We start from the raw sequence: 19,345 nt of genomic DNA, 5'->3' as shown, positions 1-19,345 counted from the left end.
GATGATGATCAGTGCACCTGAGGTCCCCAGTCCGTGTCTCCAGAACTCTTGCATGTGACAAATCTCCATGTGAACTCCAAATTGCACACACTGGGTGATAGGCTGCTGGAGGAGCCTAAAGGGACACCCCTTCTACTATTATGTCCTTTAGGAGCTTGTGGCCAGAGGCAGGTGCCTATGCCATGGCCATGCCTCTGAGTGCAGGCCCACAGCTAAGGCCCCAGCCAACATGAAAGGCATGGTGAGCGCCATGAAAGAGGCATCCTGTGGCTGCTGGGGTGGGCAAGCTGGGGGACTGGGGCAGACTCATCTTGCCCTCCTCCCTGCCAGGTGCGTGGCCTTTGCGTCTGCCATCACCACACAGTTGGTACCCACTGTGAGCATTGGTAGGACCTATGCTAGTACCACCTATGGCATGCAGCAGAGCCTGGGCACCCCCACACCTGGCAGGATACGTGCCGTGTCCTCTGTGCCTGGCCATAATCGCCTAAGTCAGCCTGCTCCATATCCTTGTTCTGCCCCATTCCTTGTTCTGCCCCAGAATGCAAGTGTAATGGGCACGCCCACAGTTGTCATTTTGACATAGCCCTGTATCTGGCATCTGGCAATGTGACTGGAGGCGTGTGTGATACATGTCAGCACAACACAGCTGGGTGCCACTGTGAACTCTGCCAGCCCTTCCACTGAGATCCCCAGGAGGAACCCCATTCTCTTCACTCTTGCAAACGTGAGCCTTCCAATCCCCAATCCCACCTCTGACCCTGATCCTTCAGCTCCATGGTGACCTCTGACCTAACTCTGTCCTCACTTCTGATCCATGATTCAGCCTGTGACTATGACTCTATGGCTACTTTGGAAGGGGGGTTGTGTGATGCCCACACAGAAAGACCCGCAGCCTCCTCTCTGGGCAGTGTCGCTGCAGAGTTCATGTCGGGCCAGTGCTGTGACTTCTGCCGGCCTGGTCACTGTGGCTTAAGCCCCACTCAGGCAGAAGGTTGTCAGTGTGAGTTACCCTGAGAGTAGACCCAACCCTCATGTCCTTGCTCTGCCCCCAATCACTGCTCTAATGACACATGCATGCGCCTATCCCTGCAGGAATCCCAATAGCACCCTGCGAGCCCTGTGCCCTAGCCCGTAGACACTACCCCTGAGGCCAGGTCCCTGGCACTCATGCCTGTGATACCTCCAGCAGTGCCTGTCACTGGATGGGACTGCAGACTTTATCTGGTAAGCCTCGCCCCACCTTCTGATTTGACCATGATTTTGGGCACTAGGCTTCTAGCAGCTGACAAGTATAAGGCTGTATAATCAGTGTGACTCTAGACTGAGCCTTGCACATGGGTTGGTTCTACTCCTTGATCTGGTTACCAAGGTCAACACCACTTCAGCTAGCTGAACCAGCATATGCCCTCAGGTGGGAGCTTTGGGAACATAAAAGGAAAAGCAATGAAGCAAGTTACAACATATTGTGCACTGGGTTTAAAGATGTTTCGCAACAAACATATTTGGAGGAAGACTCAGTCCAAGAAAGAATTCCATCCACTTCTTGCCTCTCCTTGAACATAAATCCTTTAACTTTTACTTTAGCCTCTGCAGTATCCTCATCTTACCTCTTATGAAGCTGTGCAGGAGTATACTGAGGTCTCCTCACCCCCTCTCAGCTACAGCCAGAGGAGCATTGAGGCCCTGTGCTCACTCCCCTTCCTCTTGCAACAGGCAGTCCCAGCATATGACCCCCTAGGCCCCAGATCTTCCTGTCCTTTCTCCACCTACTTGCTCTCTCTTACAGTCCGAGTTCTGGAGTCTGAGCGGTGACTCTTTGGGCTACAGGCCTTGTGACTATGCCTACAGCAATGGGTACAAGGTAGGGCCTGGGAGTTGGGATCAAGTGATAAGAGTCAGGAGTTGACTCTCCTTCCCTGCCCCCACATTAGTTCAGGTGTTCTGCTGGGGAGGGCCTCTGCCTGTGCCACCCCCACCTCCATGGCTGCCATGAATTCCCATCTGGGCACTTCTGTGTTGCCTTTGACCAAACCACTGCTGAAGCTGAACTTGGCCAGGGCTTCCAGCCAGCTGACCCCCTGTTGCCTATGAGTGTCCAGGAGGAGCAGGGGCAAGAGAAAACCAAAGCTTAGACTTGGTTTTCAGGGGAGGGAGGGAGTGAGTGTGTGGAGACGACTGGTTTGAACAAGAGGCTGGGCTGGGTTAGGAAGGTGAGGAAGTCTAGGTGGGAGCATCAGCATGATCAGAGGTTTGGTGTCTTAGAGCCCATATTTTCAGGGCAGTGTGGGAGAGGAGAGAGCCAGAATGTTAGAGGACACTGACACTCGACTTGTCCCCAGAGAGCTCCCTAGCCTGCTCCTCCCCACTGTACAGTCTCGGGGGCCTCTCCTAGTTGGCTCTGGCCCCAACTTTGTAGACAGCATGACCCTCCATGTGCCCACCATCCTGATGGCAAACCTATTACAGCAGTGAATTGCCCCAGGTGAGGAGTCTGAGAAATAGGGTGGGGTCATAGGACACTAGAGCCTTAGTAGGGATGGGATCCCTGGGATCTTCGGTTAATGGGAACCTAAGTCCTGGGGGTCCAGGTCTTGGGGTGGTCTGGGCCTGTGAGTTTGTGTCTTGTATCCAGGCCCCACCTGTTTCACCTCCTGGGACCAACGTCTAGCTCTGCTCCAGCTGCAGCTAGAAACTGTGGCCCAAGAGGTGGCCCCCCTACACAAGGGGATGCCTGGCTGGGGTGCCCAGGGCTAGGGTGGACACCTACAGGCCCTGGAGGTAGTACTCCACCAGGCACAGACTCTCCTGGAATCTTCTTCACCCATTGTGGGGACTCTGGAGCAACTAACAGAGTGGATAGCTGGATTCAGGACAGGGGTCTTGGGTCAGTAAGGGGGAGGTCTCCAGCTAGCTTCTCAGGGTTGGGGATTCAGGGGGTCTCAGGTCGGCCTGTCTTGCGTCCTGGGTCTGGGAGTCAGGTGGGTTTTCCTGAGTGAGGAGTCATAAAGGAGAGTACATCTTCCTGCAGGAAGAAAGTGACTGCTTTGGCTCAGACACTGTGGGCCACAGGACAGGTTGTGGCAGAAAGAGAGCCATGAGTTACGAGGCAGTGTGAACGTCTGGAAGAATTATCCTGGGAGCTAAACTGTGTCAAGGGCTTGCCTGGCCCAAGAGGGCAACAGGAGCCCAAGATGAGGCCTAATGAGCAGGTGAATGGGCAGCAGTTGAGGGTAGGGGCTAGGCTGGGGCAGAAGGAAGGGGCCAGGTGCTTTTGCTTATGTGCCTGGGGAAACCCAGAAGTCTAACTGACCCTGCCTCAACTAGTGGAGTCCTGAGCCACCCCTCTATCCATCCCTGCCATCTCCTGCAGATGCTGAGGCCCAAGCCTCCTCAGCTGCCTGCTTTCCCAAGAGGCCCTGCTTGGAGCCCAGGTTGTGACCACATTTGGAGAATGAGACAGCATCCTAGGACAGGCCCAAGAGACTGGTGGTGGACAGAGCAGCTGCTGTGGGGGATGGGCCAGCCAGGGACAGGAGCAACTATGTGGGAGCTGAAACTGATGAAGCTGGTTGACAGGATCCAGATGTTGTGTCCATAGCTTCTGAGACTCAGTCAAAGTTGAAGTGGTGGGTGGAGAGATGGATCACTATAGGGGGTTTCGCCAAGGCGAGGACTTTCTTCTAGCCAAAACCTGGGTGTAGGGCAATAGGGGATATCTGGGACATACAATTCTCACTGGATCATCTGGCTTGTTTACAGGAATGCAGGGGTTGGGGACCTGGACTGGCCTATGTTCCTGATACCCTGTGGTGTTGCCTCTTGCCCTGGGACCCTGCCACTACCCAGTGGGCTCTGGTTGCTTCCCATAACTCTTCCAATAGCCTTGATATAGCTGCCACAATCCTAGGGCAGCATTAACCAACTAGTACAGAGCCATTGGGGCCATGCATGGGAGCCAAGCGGGGAGTCATAGGGGTGCAGGAGATACATTCCACATCTGACTCACCCCTACGAGCTGCAGCAAATTCAGGCCACAGCAAGCTCCACAGGAATCCAGGCCTGGGAGACATCGTGTAAGGGGGTCCTGGGGTGTGGCCACCATAGCCCCTCTACAAGCAACTGTGCAGATCCTCCAGTGTTTCCTCTTGGGTACATGTCTGCTTGTTGTGTGTCTGTTCACAGCTGAGGGCAGGGGCAGGTGGGCATCTAGAACACTGTTGTGATACTCCTTCCAGAATGAGAAATATTCATAAGGGCTAACCAGGGGTCAGATGGGAGCACTAGTATGCTCCTAAATGTTTAACAGCTGGTTGGAGGTCAGAGGGAACTGATTGGTAGTGTTTATCAATTTGCATGGTGTGAGCAAACCCACCATGGCTGATTTTAGTCTACCTACCACTTATCAGCTAATTCACAAAATTCCTGAAAAAAAATTTTTTTTTAATTTTTTTTTTTAACGTTTATTTATTTTTGAGACAGAGAGAGACAGAGCATGAACAGGGGAGGGGCAGAGAGAGAGGGAGACAGAGAATCTGAAACAGGCTCCAGGCTCTGAGCAGTCAGCACAGAGCCCGATGCGGGGCTCGAACTCACGGACCGCGAGATCATGACCTGAGCCGCTTAACCGACCGAGCCACCCAGGCGCCCCATAAAATTCCTGAAAATTTAATACTTGGCTCTTATTAGCCCCCAGCACACCATGTAGTCATGTCAGAGGCAGGGTCAGTGAGAGGTTAGAGTCAGGGTTTGTTGGGTCAGGAATCGAGTTCATATCCAAGATTCCTACTCCAGTTCCTACATATGAAGGTGCAGATGCTGTGAGTGTGCAGCTGGTGCATGGCATGGGCTGGCAGTGCCCCTCCCCTAAGGTGGGACAGTGAGCATTGCCCTCTTGCTGAGTCAGATCCAGAGTGCCCTCCCTGCACCAGACACCATAGGCCAGGAACTGCCCAGAGCTGAAGGTGTCCTCCCTCAGGCACAGCAGACCTGGTGAAGGGCCAGGAGACTGGAGGCAGAGGTCAGAGGATGGGGAGGACAGGGATGTCCAACTGATCATCTATCCCCTTCAGGGGTTGGGGTGGGGGACAGCTAGGGCCCAGGACCAAGCACTGGATGTTCAGCTGGCTGAGGTGGGAAGTCATACAAGGGCTGCAGAACAAGGACTGCAGTCAGCAAAACAGACACTCTGAGGCCTGGAGGCCTCATTACCCCCAGCTCCTTCACACCTCTTGTTCAGTGGCTGCTGTTTTCTCCATTCTCCCCCTGAGATGCTTGAACCACTATGATACCCTGGCATTACTAAATACACAGACCATGTGAGCACCCTACTTAGTTGCTACCCTGCTGGGACCTCCCTGTGATCTTTGACCTTTGCCCCAGGTGGCAGGGCACCTGGCCTAGATGATACTGGCAGTGGCAGTGGATGTGACCCCAGTCCTGGGGCATCTGTCCAGTGCAGCTGTGGCTTTCAAGACCTACTTGGCCTTGTCAGCAGCAGGCTGAGAGGGCAGAAGAGCAAGCAGTACATGCCATGGGCATGGCTGGGGGCCTGGGCAAGGTGATATGGGTACACTGGGCATTGAGGTGTCAGAGGTGGGATTTAGGCTGGGACTGGGCTCTACTGGGCTGAGGCAGAGTCTCAGCCCCCTTCCGCCCCCAGGAACCTTGGGCAGCAATCTGTCTGAAATAGTAGGATCTAGGTGGGGTGGGTTTTCGGTTCAAGTCCTGCTCTAGGAGTTGCAGATGGCCCAGTTAGGCGTGGTAGAGTTGCAGAAGGGCACACATAGCCTGGTGGCCACAGGGCAAGATGCAGGAGAGTGGGTACAGCAGGCACAAGCTGAGCCCAAGAGCTGCTGAAGTGGGTGCCTAACAGCTAGAGTTGGCTAAAAGGTGCATGGCTGGTCCATGGTGGGGTGGGGTATGGAGTGGGATCAGGGTCAGTGGACAGGTCAGAGTCAGAACAGGGATGGTGTAGGAGGGTCAGGGCTGGGTCCAGGTCAGGTCCAGATTCTTGTAGGGATCAGAGCTGGGGTCAAAGTTCACAACAGGGCTCAAATGTTAATTAGGGTTAGAGCTCACTTAGGGCTGGGGTCAGAGTTAAAGTCATGACAGAATTGAGGACCAGGGTCAGAGATTAGGGCCAAAGGTCAGAACCTGGTTCAGATGACCTGATCCTCAAGGTTGGAGCACCACTGGTGCAGAATGAGCAGATACTGAGCAAGCAGGTGTCATCCTGGGGCCCTGGAACAGAGGGCAGCAAAGCTGCTTGAACACATGTGGCTATGGGCAAACGCATGTGCCACCTGCTGACTGTGGTGTATGGAGCTAGTAAGACAGACTCCTGAATGATCCCAGCTAGTAACTCAGACTACCTGAATGATTCCAGATTGACCCAAGAATCTCCTGACCTTGAGGGACCAGGGACCCCACTGAGTGCCTACTGACCTCGAGTAACCCCCATGTGACTCCATGATATCCTCCAGTGATCTGTCCTTGAGAAACCAGAGATGACATAAAACTCACAGAGGCCATCAAGTGCCTTTGACACTGATAGGTCCTTTTCTGAGTGATCTAAAATTGAATCACCTCTAATACCCTTAGCCCCTCAGGTTGATTACATGACCCTCAGGGTAACTGGAGACCCCTACTTCAGAAAACTGGAGTAACCTCCTGAGACCCTGTAAGTCCATCAGATTGACTGCCCCCCTGCTCAGACACTCCTTGAGAAGGCTGGTGATGCCTGTGAAGAACCTCCAGCTTTCCACCCCCCCACCCCCCCCCCCCCCCCCCACCCCCAGTTCCACAGCTCTGGGTACTCTCCACTTGGCCCCAGACAGAGTGGGCACAGTTGTGGCAGCTCAGAGCCACAGGGGCCTGGACTTAGAGACCTGCGGAGTCCACGGTCCGCCTGTGGTCCCAGGGGCCTGGGTGGGGCACTCGCCGGCAGCTCGCATTCCAAGCCCGGGCTCTGGCCTCCTGGCAGGCCAGAAAGTGCGGAACGGATGAATAGCCATAAGATCTGGATTCACTCCCTGCCTCTGTTGTCAGCTGCCCAGCACCCATTTTCACACCGGGAAACTGAGACAGCACTTCTTGTGCATACTTGCTGTAGTGACTAAGGGAGGTGGAGCCTCCTGGAACAGTGACTTGGGCAAGGGGATGGCTTTTCTCCATCTCTCGTCCTACTTCCATCTTGTCCTGTGGCTCTGGCCAGGCCAGCCTAAAGCTTCCCACATCCCTAAAGAGAGGAGCTTGATGCCTCCGTGTGTGCTCTCTCACTTACCTGCTGATGCTGGAACCCTGGAACTGAACAGCCTAGTTGATGGTGACTTCCACAGCACTCACAATGCTGGGGAGAAAGGCTGGGTTCTGTGGGCCGTGTGAAGTCTCAGAAGATCAGACTCCTTTTCTTTGCTCATGCCATGCCCCCTACGTGGTGCGCTCCCTAACTGTGGCGGCCTAAAACCAAACCCCCTGCCCCTTGGTCTGAACCAGACCAAGGGAGCACAATAAAGTTTTGCAGGTGAGCTGGACTATGTCTGGTTTCTAGAATGAGGATCATTACTGGAGAGGTGGGAGAGGAAATTCTGCACAGTGTTGCACTCCTGCCCAAGATCCGCTCCACGCTTTCTTTCTTGCCGTACTTCTCAACTTCGCTCAAAGTCGCAGGACTGTGCTAGTGGAGGGACTGCCGGAGGGAGGATTGAGTGGGGAATCAGCCAGGGACTTACAAGGGCAGGGTCTGCACGGGACCCCAAGGGAGGGGTAGGGTGGGCCTGGGCTACAGATCTCTCATCCCCCCTCATCTGGATTCCCCTCTTCTTCAGGATGGAGCGGGCCTCAGGGGTATCAGGGAGGGACCTGCGGGGACTGCCTGGGCCCTGGGAGCTTCGACTGGGCCTGCTGCTGAGTGGTGAGAGGGCCTAGTGAAGGCCTGGGGTTTGTGGGATGAGATGGTGGGTCCGGGGGGAGCTAGCCCTGGGGCTGCGGGGTGGGAGCGCAGCAGAACTGGCTGACCCACTGTTCCCAGCGCTGGCCACTGCCCTGGCCCAGGCCCTGGCCCCAGATGTGCCAGGCTGTTCGAGGGGAAGCTGCTACCCCGCCACAGGTGACCTGCTAGTGGGCCGTGCTGACAGATTGACTGCCTCATCCACCTGTGGCTTGCATGGCCCCCAGCCCTACTGCATCGTTAGTCACCTTCAGGTGAGGCTGGGGGTGGCTAGGCCAGGGGAGGGGATGCTGGCACTGGCTGAAGCACTGACCCTGACCTTGACTCTGACCCAACCCAGGATGAGAAGAAGTGCTTCCTGTGTGATTCCCGGCGCCCCTTCTCTGCTAGAGACAACCCAAACAGTCATCGCATCCAGAATGTAGTTACCAGCTTTGCACCACAGCGCCGGACAGCCTGGTGGCAGTCAGAGAATGGTGAGGCCGTGGGTAGGGCATGGGGTGAGTGGGGTTGCCCACCAGTAGTCTCAAGTCCCTGACTTCCGACTCCTGCCTCAGGTGTCCCCGTGGTCACCATCCAGCTGGACTTGGAGGCTGAGTTTCATTTCACACACCTCATTATGACCTTCAAGGTGCCCGCATGTCTGGGAGCCTGCTTGAATCACCCTGCTTGGCTCCCCATTACCCCTGAACAGATTCCCAGCAACTTAGCCCAGCCTCCCTGAGGTCACATGCTGTACTCTGGCTGCATGGGAGGCTCCTTCATGGCCCACACCTTCTGTTGCCTTCTGCCTCCAGGCCTTTGCACGCGCTGCCTCCCTGGGCCCCATGACCCCTGAGCCTCCCCATTAGAAGGGGCTACCCTCCCTGACTATTGCTTGGCTTCCAGCGGTCACCCCCACCTGTCCATGAACTGCTTGAGGGCAAGCCCCAGCTGGGCAGGGCTCTTGATAGGCCTGGGCCTGAGGCCCACTGATCAGCCATGCCCCCCACCCAGACATTTCGTCCTGCTGCCATGCTGGTGGAGCGCTCAGCAGACTTTGGACGCACCTGGCATGTGTACCGATATTTTTCCTATGACTGTGGGGCTGACTTTCCAGGAGTCCCACTGGCCCCCCCACGGCACTGGGATGACGTAGTCTGTGAGTCCCGCTACTCAGAGATTGAGCCATCCACTGAAGGCGAGGTGAGGGGTGGGATCTGACTTGGGGCAGGAAGAGGGGAGATGATGGGCCTGAGGCAGGGTCCAGTGCCTCTAATGACCCCATGTTCCTCCAGGTCATCTATCGTGTGCTGGATCCTGCCATCCCTATCCCAGACCCCTACAGCCCACGGATCCAGAGTGAGTGTTCTTCCCTTTGAGCCTGGCACAGTCCCAGCGTCCGGCCGGTGACTATTTGGGGCCTCAGTAGCTATTTTGGGTGCTTCTTAGGGCAGGTGCCAAGTCCAGTTTAGCTCACATAGCAATAGACAGGAGGTCTCCCAAGGTGACCTTAGCAGCTGCAGCCCCTGAGTGGGCATGGAGTAACAAGAGCCTGCCTGGCCAGCTGGCTCCCAATTCTTTCACCCAACTTAGACCTGCTGAAGATCACTAACCTACGGGTGAATCTGACACGGCTGCATACACTGGGGGACAACCTGCTTGACCCACGGCGGGAGATCCGTGAGAAATACTATTATGCCCTCTACGAGCTGGTTGTGCGTGGCAACTGCTTCTGTTACGGACACGCCTCACAGTGTGCACCCGCCCCAGGGGCACCAGTGCATGCTGAGGGCATGGTGAGGGGCTTTAACTGGTTGGAATAGGGCTGGGGGCAGGGGCGGACGTGGCTGGACAGTGCTGACCACCTGCTTGCCCACCTTCTAGGTTCATGGGGCCTGCATCTGCAAACATAACACTCGTGGCCTCAACTGTGAGCGGTGTCAAGATTTCTATCATGACCTGCCCTGGCGTCCGGCTGAAGATGGCCACAGTCATGCCTGCAGGAGTGAGTGAGATCCTGGCCCACATAGCCCCAGAACTCTGTTGTCTGGCTGTGCCATGAGTAAAACCTAGAGCTGGTTGGTCAAGCCCCTAACACCCAGACTGTATCCAAAGAGTATGCAGGCCTTCATGCCCTTAGGGATTCCCTTAACTCTCCTTCACAATCTGCTCTGGGCAGCGGGTCAGTATAATGCTGAGACCTTAAAGTACCTGAGCCCACAGCCACAAATTCTGGCCTGTGGCAGGGACCTGCTCTGTCATTGGGACCCTTACACCCCTTACCTTCAGGACATTGGCCCTCAAGTGACCTTTGTCCTGCCTTCCCCTCCCCCAAGAGTGTGAGTGCCATGGGCATGCCCACAGCTGCCACTTCGACATGGCCATATATCTGGCATCTGGCAACGTAAGTGGAGGTGTGTGTGATGGATGTCAGCACAACACAGCTGGGCGCCACTGTGAGCTCTGCCGACCCTTCTTCTACCGTGACCCAACCAAGGACCTGCGGGACCCTGCTGTGTGCCGCTGTGAGGCTGGGATTGGGCATGGGAGAGGGAAGGCTGAGTCTGGGGTAGGAACTGGGAAGTCAGACTGCTGTCCAGGTTGCAGGGGTTTGGGGGTGGGTGGGAGGGGGCGTGGGGTGAAACCAGGCTGGGAATCCAGGGTAAAGAGGCTTGGGAGATAAGTGGTGTTGGGCTAGTTGGAATAGGGTGACCCTGCACCTCTTTTTGCCCTCAGCCTGTGATTGTGACCCCATGGGTTCTCAAGATGGTGGTCGCTGTGATCCCCATGATGATCCTGCTCTGGGGCTGGTCTCGGGCCAGTGTCGCTGCAAAGAACATGTGGTGGGCTCTCGCTGCCAGCAATGCCGTGATGGTTTCTTTGGGCTCAGTGCCAGCGACCCTGCAGGCTGTCGGCGTATGTGCTTCCTGCCCTACCTCCTGTGCTAACCTTAACCCTCGACTTCTTACTTTTTACCCAATGAACACCAGCACTACCATGTTCCCCAGAGTGCTGATGGGTCTCCTTCCCCGCAGGATGTCAGTGTGATGCACGGGGCACAGTGCCTGGGATCACCTCTTGTGACCCCAACAGTGGAACCTGTTTCTGCAAGCGTCTAGTGACTGGACGTGGCTGCAACCGCTGCTTGGTGCGACTGCAGGGGGCTGGGGTTCTGGGGTCCTGCACTTATTCTCAGAGCACAGGGTGAGGGGGTGGTGTCTATACTCCACTGGGGAGAGCTTAGGGTCTGTTCCTAGCTGGGAGGCCAAGGGTGGGAGCCATGGTCTAGGGACCATGTTTTCTCCAAGGGGTGGTAGAGGCTGAGAGCTGTCATTGGATTCCCTGATGGGTGGGGGGGGGGGGAGTCTGTTTCTGGCCCCCAGCAACTTCCTCTCCCCTAGCCTGGCCATTGGGGCCTGAGCCACGACCTGCTTGGCTGCCGTCCATGTGATTGCGACGTGGGTGGTGCCTTGGATCCCCAGTGAGTGCCGTATAAGGGGTCTGGTGGGGGGGAGATCTTGGGCAGGGTAAGGGATCCTTCTTGAGTAAACGTGGGCTTCCCAGGTGCAATGAGGCCACAGGTCAGTGCCGCTGTCGCCAGCACATGGTGGGGCGACGCTGTGAGCAGGTGCAGCCTGGCTACTTCCGGCCTTTCCTTGACCACCTAACTTGGGAGGCTGAGGACACCCGAGGACAGGTAGGGAGCAATGTTGGAGGGCAAGGCTTGTGCAGAGTTATGGGTGGTACTTTGTCTGGGGAGGGTGTCCAGCCTTGGACAGGGCCTCAGCTGAAGAGCTGGGGTTTGGGGACAGGTTGTGGTAGAAGAAATGGTGCCTTACCTAGGCACCCACCCTGAGCTGCATCCCTCACAGGTGCTGGATGTGGTGGAGCGCCTGGCGACCCCTGGTGGGACTGTATCCTGGACAGGCCGGGGCTTTGTTAGACTGCAGGAAGGTCAGGCACTGGAGTTCCTGGTGACATCTGTGCCAAGAGCCATGGATTATGATCTGCTGCTGCGCTTGGAGCCCCAGGTCAGACTCTGTGAAACCTGACCCAGAGCTGAACCTCCAGGTGTGGTAGCATTTCCTTCATCATCCTGTTCCACCAGGTCCCTGAGCAATGGGCAGAGATGGAAGTGGCCGTGCAGCGCCCAGGGCCTGTGTCTGCTCATGGCCCGTGTGGGCACATGCTGCCCAAGGATGACCACATTCCAGGAACTCTGCAACCAGAAACTAGGTGAGGGCACTAATGTAGCATCTATAACAGTGGAGGGGTGCAGGCCAGCCCTAATTCTCTGAAGGGCACTTGGAAGCCCCCGCTGCTCATTCATCTGTCCCTTGCTTCAAGTGCCTCCTCCTGAGAGCTGTTTGCCAGGTGCTGTTAGGCGTGGCAGAGGTCAGAGGAAGGAAGTAGAATAGGCCTGCTCTCTTAGGGGTCTAAATTCCAGAGGTCTGTGGCAAGAATTAATGGGAACTCATTTAGTGTCACTATAAGGAATGCCCACAGTGGGAAGGGATGGCATCAGAGCATTCTGAGCAGGGATGTGCCTGGTCTGATTATTGTTTTATTACATTCTGGGTAATATTTGTTTCATGTATCTGTTTTGTCACCTTCTTTTTTGATGTTTTTATTATGTAAATATTCAAACATACACAGAAGTAGAGAGAGCAGTATAAAAGGGGTCGTACCCATTATAGACATTTTTACCAACTGCGACTTGTGTTTAACAAAGATCCCTCTACTTTCTGAGTGGAGAACAGACTGAAAGGGACCAAAGGGGAAGCTGGAAGATCTGCTGGAGTCTATTGAGTTAGCTGAGTGACAGTGGTTTGGACAGAGGTTTAGCGGTTGATGTGGTGAGATGATGAAGGTTCCAGAGGGTTCTAGTGGCAGAGATGATGGGTTAGAAGTGTAGGAAAGGGAAAGTGGAAAGATGAGTCTAGAGTTTTGAGTTTGTTCATCTGGGTGGGTGTTGGGCTCTTTATTGAGATAGAGACATAGGGAGGAGCTGTTCTGAGTTGCTTAGACATGCGAGAGAAGGCCAGTGGATGGTTGGATTTCTATGTCTGCAATTACTGAGAGGCCTCAAGTTGGAAATATGTTTGGGACTTGTCACTAAAGAGATAGGTCTAGATGAAATGACCAGAGAAAGGAAGGAGGACCAGAAGAAAGCTCTGGGTGTTAGAGGCCAGTAGAGAAGGAAGAGTTGGCAGTGGGGGGAAATCAGGAGTGTGGACAGGGTTCCAGAAGTGGAGAGAAGAGTGTCTCAGGAAGGAGGGTGCACTGCTCTCATCGCATGCTGCTAAATGCTGGAGCAGACGGGAACAGAGAAGAGGCTGCTGGGTTTGGCTACATGGAGGTTTATGGTGAGCTTGATACAGGCATCTTGATGGCACGTTGGCATAAAAACTCCATTGGAGTGCGAGGCTGGAGTAGAGGCAGTGACCACAGTTCAATTTATTGGGGAGGAGAGCAAAGATAAAACAACAGCTACGGGAGACTCAGGGATTAAGAGAAGATGTTTTCAAGGGGGAATAAAAGATGTTTGTAGGCTGATGGGAATGACCTAGGAAAGGCAGAGCCAGGTTGGAGGGAATGACATAGTCTTGGTGAAGAGGAGCATAGGTTGGAGGTCAAGGTTGGAGGAAATGTGAGGAGGCCATTGAAGAAAAATTGGCAAGTATTTGTGCCAGGGAAATGCCATGGGGTTGCAAGGCTGTAGCGAGCATTTTCAGAGATTGGTCTGCACAGGTATAGGAGTCCAGTGAGGCATGCTTGTGGAAATCTGTATACCAGCCCTAGCATCTTTCTTGGCCGATGGTTGGGTTGCTGTGTGCGGGGTGAGGAGGCCTAGGACGGTGGGTACAGGGACCCTGGGTGAACCCCATACCTGTCCTTGTCTCCCCCCAGGTACATGGTATTTCCAAGACCTGTCTGCCTTGAGCCTGGCATCTCCTATAAGCTGCATCTGAAGCTGGTGCGGACAGGGGGAAGTGCCCAGCCTGAGGCCCCCTACTCTAGACCCAGCCTGCTCATTGACTCGGTGAATAGTCCTCTCTCCCCACACTGACTAGGAAGGCAAGGTCTATGGGATAGGACCTGTAGTGGTGGTGGCTGGATAGGCGGGGCCTATGACAGAAGAGGCAGGCCCATGGTGGTGCTAAGTGCTCTGGCAGTGTCAATATGGTCTTGGGTCTGGACCTCATTCTTCCTTGCTCATCTTTTCAGTTGGTGCTGCTTCCCCGTGTCCTCATGCTGGAGATGTTTAGTGGGGGTGATGCTGCTGCCCTGGAGCGCCGTGCCACCTTTGAACACTACCGTTGTCACGAGGAGGGTCTGGTGCCCAGTAAGACCCTTCCCTCTGAGGCCTGTGTCCCCCTCCTCATCAGCCTGTCTGCCCTACTCTACAATGGTGCCTTGCGTAAGTGTCTGTGATGTGGGTCGGTGGGGCAGAGGTGTGGGGCCCCAGCCTGACTTGGCCCTATCCACCTGCCCCACAGCCTGTCAGTGTGACCCCCAGGGCTCACTGAGTTCTGAGTGTAATCCCCATGGCGGTCAGTGCCTGTGTAAACCTGCAGTGGTTGGGCGCCGCTGTGATCACTGTGCCCCTGGTTTCTACGGCTTTGGCCCCACAGGTTGTCAAGGTACTTGCCTGCCTTTCTTTCCTCCTTTCCTTCTCTCTCCTCCCCACTACTATTCTCCCTCCTCCCTCCGACTCTGCTTCTTCCTTCCTCTAACTCTGCATTGGACCCCATGCTCTCAGCACCAGGACACTGGAAGTTCTCTTCCATTCCCTGACTTTCCCACCCTGACCCCACCTAGATTCCCTCAAATCCCCTCCCTGGCTCAGCCTCTGCCTTGCCCCCAGCCTGCCAGTGCAGCCCCGAGGGGGCACTCAGTGGCCTATGTGAAGGGACCAGTGGGCAATGCCCCTGCCGAACTGGTGCCTTTGGGCTTCGCTGCGATCGCTGCCAGCGTGGCCAGTGGGGATTCCCTAACTGCCAGCCATGTGTCTGCAACGGGCATGCAGATGAATGCGACACCCACACAGGCACTTGCCTGGGCTGCCGTGATCACACAGGGGGTGAGCACTGTGAAAGGTGAGCCTGGAGCAGCTGGGAGTGGGTTGGTGGGTGGGAATGCCGCTCGGGGATCACATATCTCTTCCTGCCCCTCCCTGAAGGTGCATTGCTGGCTTCCACGGGGACCCACGGCTACCACATGGGGGCCAGTGCCGGCCCTGTCCCTGCCCTGAAGGCCCTGGGAGCCGGCGGCACTTTGCTACTTCTTGCCATCGGGATGGGTACTCCCAGCAGATCATGTGCCACTGTAAGGCAGGCTACACAGGTAAGTAAGGTGCAGGCATGGGATCAGGGTGGGGCAGCTGAACTGAACACTCATGCCTTTCCCAACCGTGGGCAGGGCTGCGGTGCGAAGCTTGTGCCCCTGGGCACTTTGGGGACCCATCAAGGCCAGGTGGCCAGTGCCAGCCCTGTGAGTGCAGTGGGAACATTGACCCCACGGACCCTGATGCCTGTGACCCCCGCACGGGGCAATGCCTGCGCTGCTTATACCACACGGAGGGGCCACACTGTGCCCACTGCAAGCCTGGCTTCCATGGACAGGCCACTCGACAGAGCTGTCACCGTGAGTGTGGGATTGGGATGGCTGGGGCAGGGCTCTGCTGCTCAGGCTCTCCTTGATTAATGTGTTTGACTGGCACAGGCTGCACCTGCAACTTGCTGGGCACAGATCCCCAGCAGTGCCCGTCCACTGACCGGTGCCACTGTGACCCAAGCAGTGGGCAGTGCCCATGCCTCCCCAATGTCCAGGGCCCTAGCTGTGACCGCTGTGCCCCCAACTTCTGGAACCTTACCAGTGGCCATGGATGTCAGCCCTGTGCCTGCCACCCAAGCCGAGCCAGAGGCCCCACCTGCAATGAGGTATGAGATTCTCCTGTGGATCCCTGGGTGGATGGTGCCAGCTGTCTGTCTTAACTCTCAAGGGCTTAGCCTCTGATTGAGGCTCTGACCTCTGCCCTGTTCCCACTCTAGTTCACAGGGCAGTGCCACTGCCGTGCTGGCTTTGGTGGGCGAACCTGTTCTGAGTGCCAAGAGCTCCACTGGGGAGACCCTGGTTTGCAGTGCCGCGGTGAGAGCTGGCAGGGCTAGAGTAGATGGGGGACTTCTCAGGATGTCCCACTGCCACCCTAACTTCATGGTCTGCCCTTTTCTGCAGCCTGTGATTGTGACCCTCGTGGAATAGACACGCCTCAGTGTCACCGCTCCACGGGCCACTGTAGCTGCCGCCCAGGCGTGTCTGGCGTGCGCTGTGACCAGTGTGCCCGTGGCTTCTCAGGGGTCTTTCCTGCTTGCCACCCATGCCACACATGCTTCGGGGACTGGGACCGTGTGGTACAGGACTTGGCTGCCCGTACGCGGCGCCTGGAGCAGCGGGCACAGGAGCTGCAGCAGACGGGTGTGCTGGGTGCCTTTGAGAGCCGCTTCTGGCACATGCAGGAGAAGCTGGGGACTGTGCAGGGGATTGTGGGTGCCCGCAACACCTCAGCTGCCTCCACTGCGCAACTTGTGGAGGCCACAGAGGAGCTACGGTGCGGATGGGCCTGAGGATATGTGGTGGGATGGGGCAGAGGCCCAGTGGCCTGAAGCTTCTCTAAACACCACTCCCTACTGGCACAGGCGTGAAATTGGGGAGGCCACTGAGCACCTGACCCAGCTGGAGGCAGAACTGACTGATGTGCAGGATGAGAACTTCAATGCCAACCATGCACTGAGCAGTCTGGAGCGAGATGGGCTTGCACTTAATCTCACACTGCGGCAGCTGGACCAGCATTTGGACCTGCTCAAGCATTCAAACTTCTTGGGTGGGTTGTTGGCCAACTAGGCAGGTGGACCAGGGTTGAGTGATCTTTAGCTGACTGCCAACCTTTGCCCAATATAGGTGCCTATGACAGCATCCGCCACGCCCACAGTCTGTCTGCAGAGGCGGAACGTCGTGCCAACACATCAGCCCTGACAGTGCCCAGTCCTGTGAGCAACTCAGCAGATACCCGGCACAGGACAGAGGTGCTAATAGGTGCCAAGAAGGAGGACTTCAACCGCAAGCACATGGCCAACCAGCAGGCACTAGGCGAGCTCTCAGCCCGTACCCAGTCCCTGAGCCTGACAGGCATCAATGAACTGGTGAGGCACAAGTGTGGGGTGGGACATGTGGGTGTGGCTGTTCCTTCCACAGGGCCCTGACTTGTTCTGTGCCTGGCAGGTGTGTGGGCCCCCAGGGGATGCACCCTGTGCAACAAGCCCTTGCGGGGGTGCTGGCTGCCTGGACGAGGATGGGCAACCCCGCTGTGGGGGCCTCAGCTGCAATGGGGCAGTAGCCATGGCGGACCTGGCACTGGGTCGGGCCCGGCACACGCAGGCAGAGCTGCAGCGGGCACTGGCAGAAGGTGGCGGCATCCTCAGCCAGGTGGCTGAGACCCGTCGGCAGGCAGGAGAGGCACAGCAGCGGGCCCAGGCAGCCCTGGACAAGGCTAATGCTTCCAGGGGACAGGTGGAGAAGGCCAACCAAGAACTTCGGGAACTTATCCAGAGTGTGAAGGACTTCCTCAGCCGTGAGCCTCCCGTGTGGCCCAGGCCATGTGGTTGTGTCACCTGTGTCTATGTTCATACTTGTGTCCCTGGGTCCATACTTGGGTCAGAGCCTGCACTGGACCTGTGCTTATGACCCCATGTCTAGCCCCTCAACCCTTGCCTATATGTGGTCCCCAAGTCCACGACCCCAAGTCTGTGCCCACTTACAGTTCCCGTCCTTGTAGTTAATCACTATGCCTAGTAGCAAACCCATATTCTGTGTGGGGTCCCTGAGTCCATACCCCAAAATTGTGTTCGATGCCAATACTGGAGAATCTGTGTCCCTAAGCCCTTGCCTGTGTCCCCATAGAGGAGGGGGCTGATCCTGATAGCATTGAGATGGTGGCCACACGAGTGCTAGAGCTCTCCATCCCAGCATCACCTGAGCAAATCCAGCACCTGGCAGGCGCAATTGCAGAGAGGGTCCAGAGCCTGGCGGATGTGGACACAATCCTGGCACGCACCGTGGGAGATGTACGCCGGGCAGAACAGCTATTGCAAGATGCACGGCGGGCAAGGTCTGACTGTGACCCTGGCCCCAATCCTTGACACCTGGTCCTGATACTTGCAGGCTCTGATTCCCTCTCTTCTTCAGGAGCCGGGCTGAGGGTGAGAAACAGAAGGCAGAAACAGTACAAGCAGCACTGGAGGAAGCCCAGAGGGCACAGGGAGCTGCTCAGGGTGCCATCCAAGGGGCGGTAGTTGATACACAGGACACTGAGCGGACACTGCATCAGGTGTGGTTTCTCTGGGACATCAGTGGGGCAAGATTGTGGGCATGCACCATAGACCTGTTTAACCCTCGGTCCACCCATGACAGGTTCAGGAGAAGATGGCAGGTGCAGAGCAGGCACTGAGCTCTGCAGGCGAGCGGGCTCAGCAATTGGATGGTCTTCTGGAGGCTCTGAAATTGAAACGAGCAGGGAATAGCCTGGCAGCCTCTAGTGCGGAAGAAACAGCGGGCAGTGCCCAGGGTCGTGCCCGAGAGGCTGAGCAGGTGGGTTGAGGCAGAGCCAGCTGGTGGGGGTTGAAGTAGAGTCTGGGCCTCCACTGAGACACCCAGCTGACTTTGCCTTCTATATCCCCAGCTGCTGCAGGGCCCACTAGGCGACCAGTACCAAACAGTGAAGGCCTTGGCTGAGCGCAAGGCCCAGGGTGTGCTGGCTGCACAGGCACGGGCAGAGCAACTTCGGGATGAAGCTCGAGGCTTGTTGCAGGCTGCTCAGGACAAGCTGCAACGGCTACAAGGTGATGATTGGGGTGGGTGGGCGCCAGAGGTGTGGGACTGTGGGAGTAGGACCCTTCAGCTGAGACTTTCCCCTCCTAGAGCTGGAGGGCACCTATGAAGAGAACGAGCGGGCACTGGAAGGCAAAGCAGCCCAGCTGGATGGGCTGGAGGCCAGGATGCGTAGCGTGCTTCAAGCCATCAACTTGCAGGTTCAGATCTACAACACCTGCCAGTGACCCCTGCGCGACGCCTACTCCAGTCCCCAACCCCGCCCGTTACTGCATCTGCTTGAAACAGTTCCCAGCCCGACCAGGCCCCCAATAAACCGCTGTGATTACCCACTGTGTAGTCTGGACTCTGATTTGGGGAGGGCGGGGTCTCTGGGCGGAACCTCAGGAAGGCACCAGCAGGGCCAGGGCGAGGCCAAAGCACCGGAGCCCCGCCTCCTCCGTTCGGGCCCGCCCCGGAGCTGCCCGTCGCCGCATGCCCACGCCCACCGGAAGTGCGTCACCAGCTAGGCTCTCAGCCACCCGC

General features: G+C 56.5%; 1 protein-coding gene across 1 annotated transcript; it reads left to right on the top strand.

Moving 5' to 3' along the window:
* Positions 1–7,656: 7,656 nt before the first annotated feature.
* Positions 7,657–19,152, top strand: LAMB2 (laminin subunit beta 2). The gene is made up of 33 exons (XM_042929323.1): positions 7,657–7,742; positions 7,830–7,915; positions 8,033–8,205; positions 8,292–8,427; positions 8,509–8,582; positions 8,948–9,136; positions 9,229–9,292; positions 9,527–9,729; positions 9,818–9,938; positions 10,270–10,458; positions 10,670–10,849; positions 10,969–11,081; positions 11,335–11,414; positions 11,498–11,630; positions 11,806–11,964; positions 12,042–12,169; positions 13,844–13,976; positions 14,162–14,354; positions 14,434–14,577; positions 14,802–15,033; positions 15,117–15,280; positions 15,356–15,580; positions 15,659–15,876; positions 15,988–16,084; positions 16,172–16,544; positions 16,633–16,817; positions 16,895–17,136; positions 17,216–17,564; positions 17,894–18,101; positions 18,179–18,320; positions 18,404–18,580; positions 18,672–18,831; positions 18,911–19,152. The coding sequence occupies exons 2-33, from the start codon at positions 7,831–7,833 to the stop codon at positions 19,045–19,047; spliced, it is 5,406 nt and encodes a 1,801-aa protein (XP_042785257.1). The 5' UTR covers positions 7,657–7,742; position 7,830; the 3' UTR covers positions 19,048–19,152.
* The last annotated feature ends 193 nt before the right edge of the window (positions 19,153–19,345 follow it).

The sequence above is a fragment of the Panthera leo genome, chromosome A2 (genome assembly GCF_018350215.1).
Source record: "Panthera leo isolate Ple1 chromosome A2, P.leo_Ple1_pat1.1, whole genome shotgun sequence".
Taxonomy (NCBI): Eukaryota; Metazoa; Chordata; class Mammalia; order Carnivora; family Felidae; genus Panthera; species Panthera leo.
This window is presented reverse-complemented; position numbering and strand designations above follow the sequence as displayed.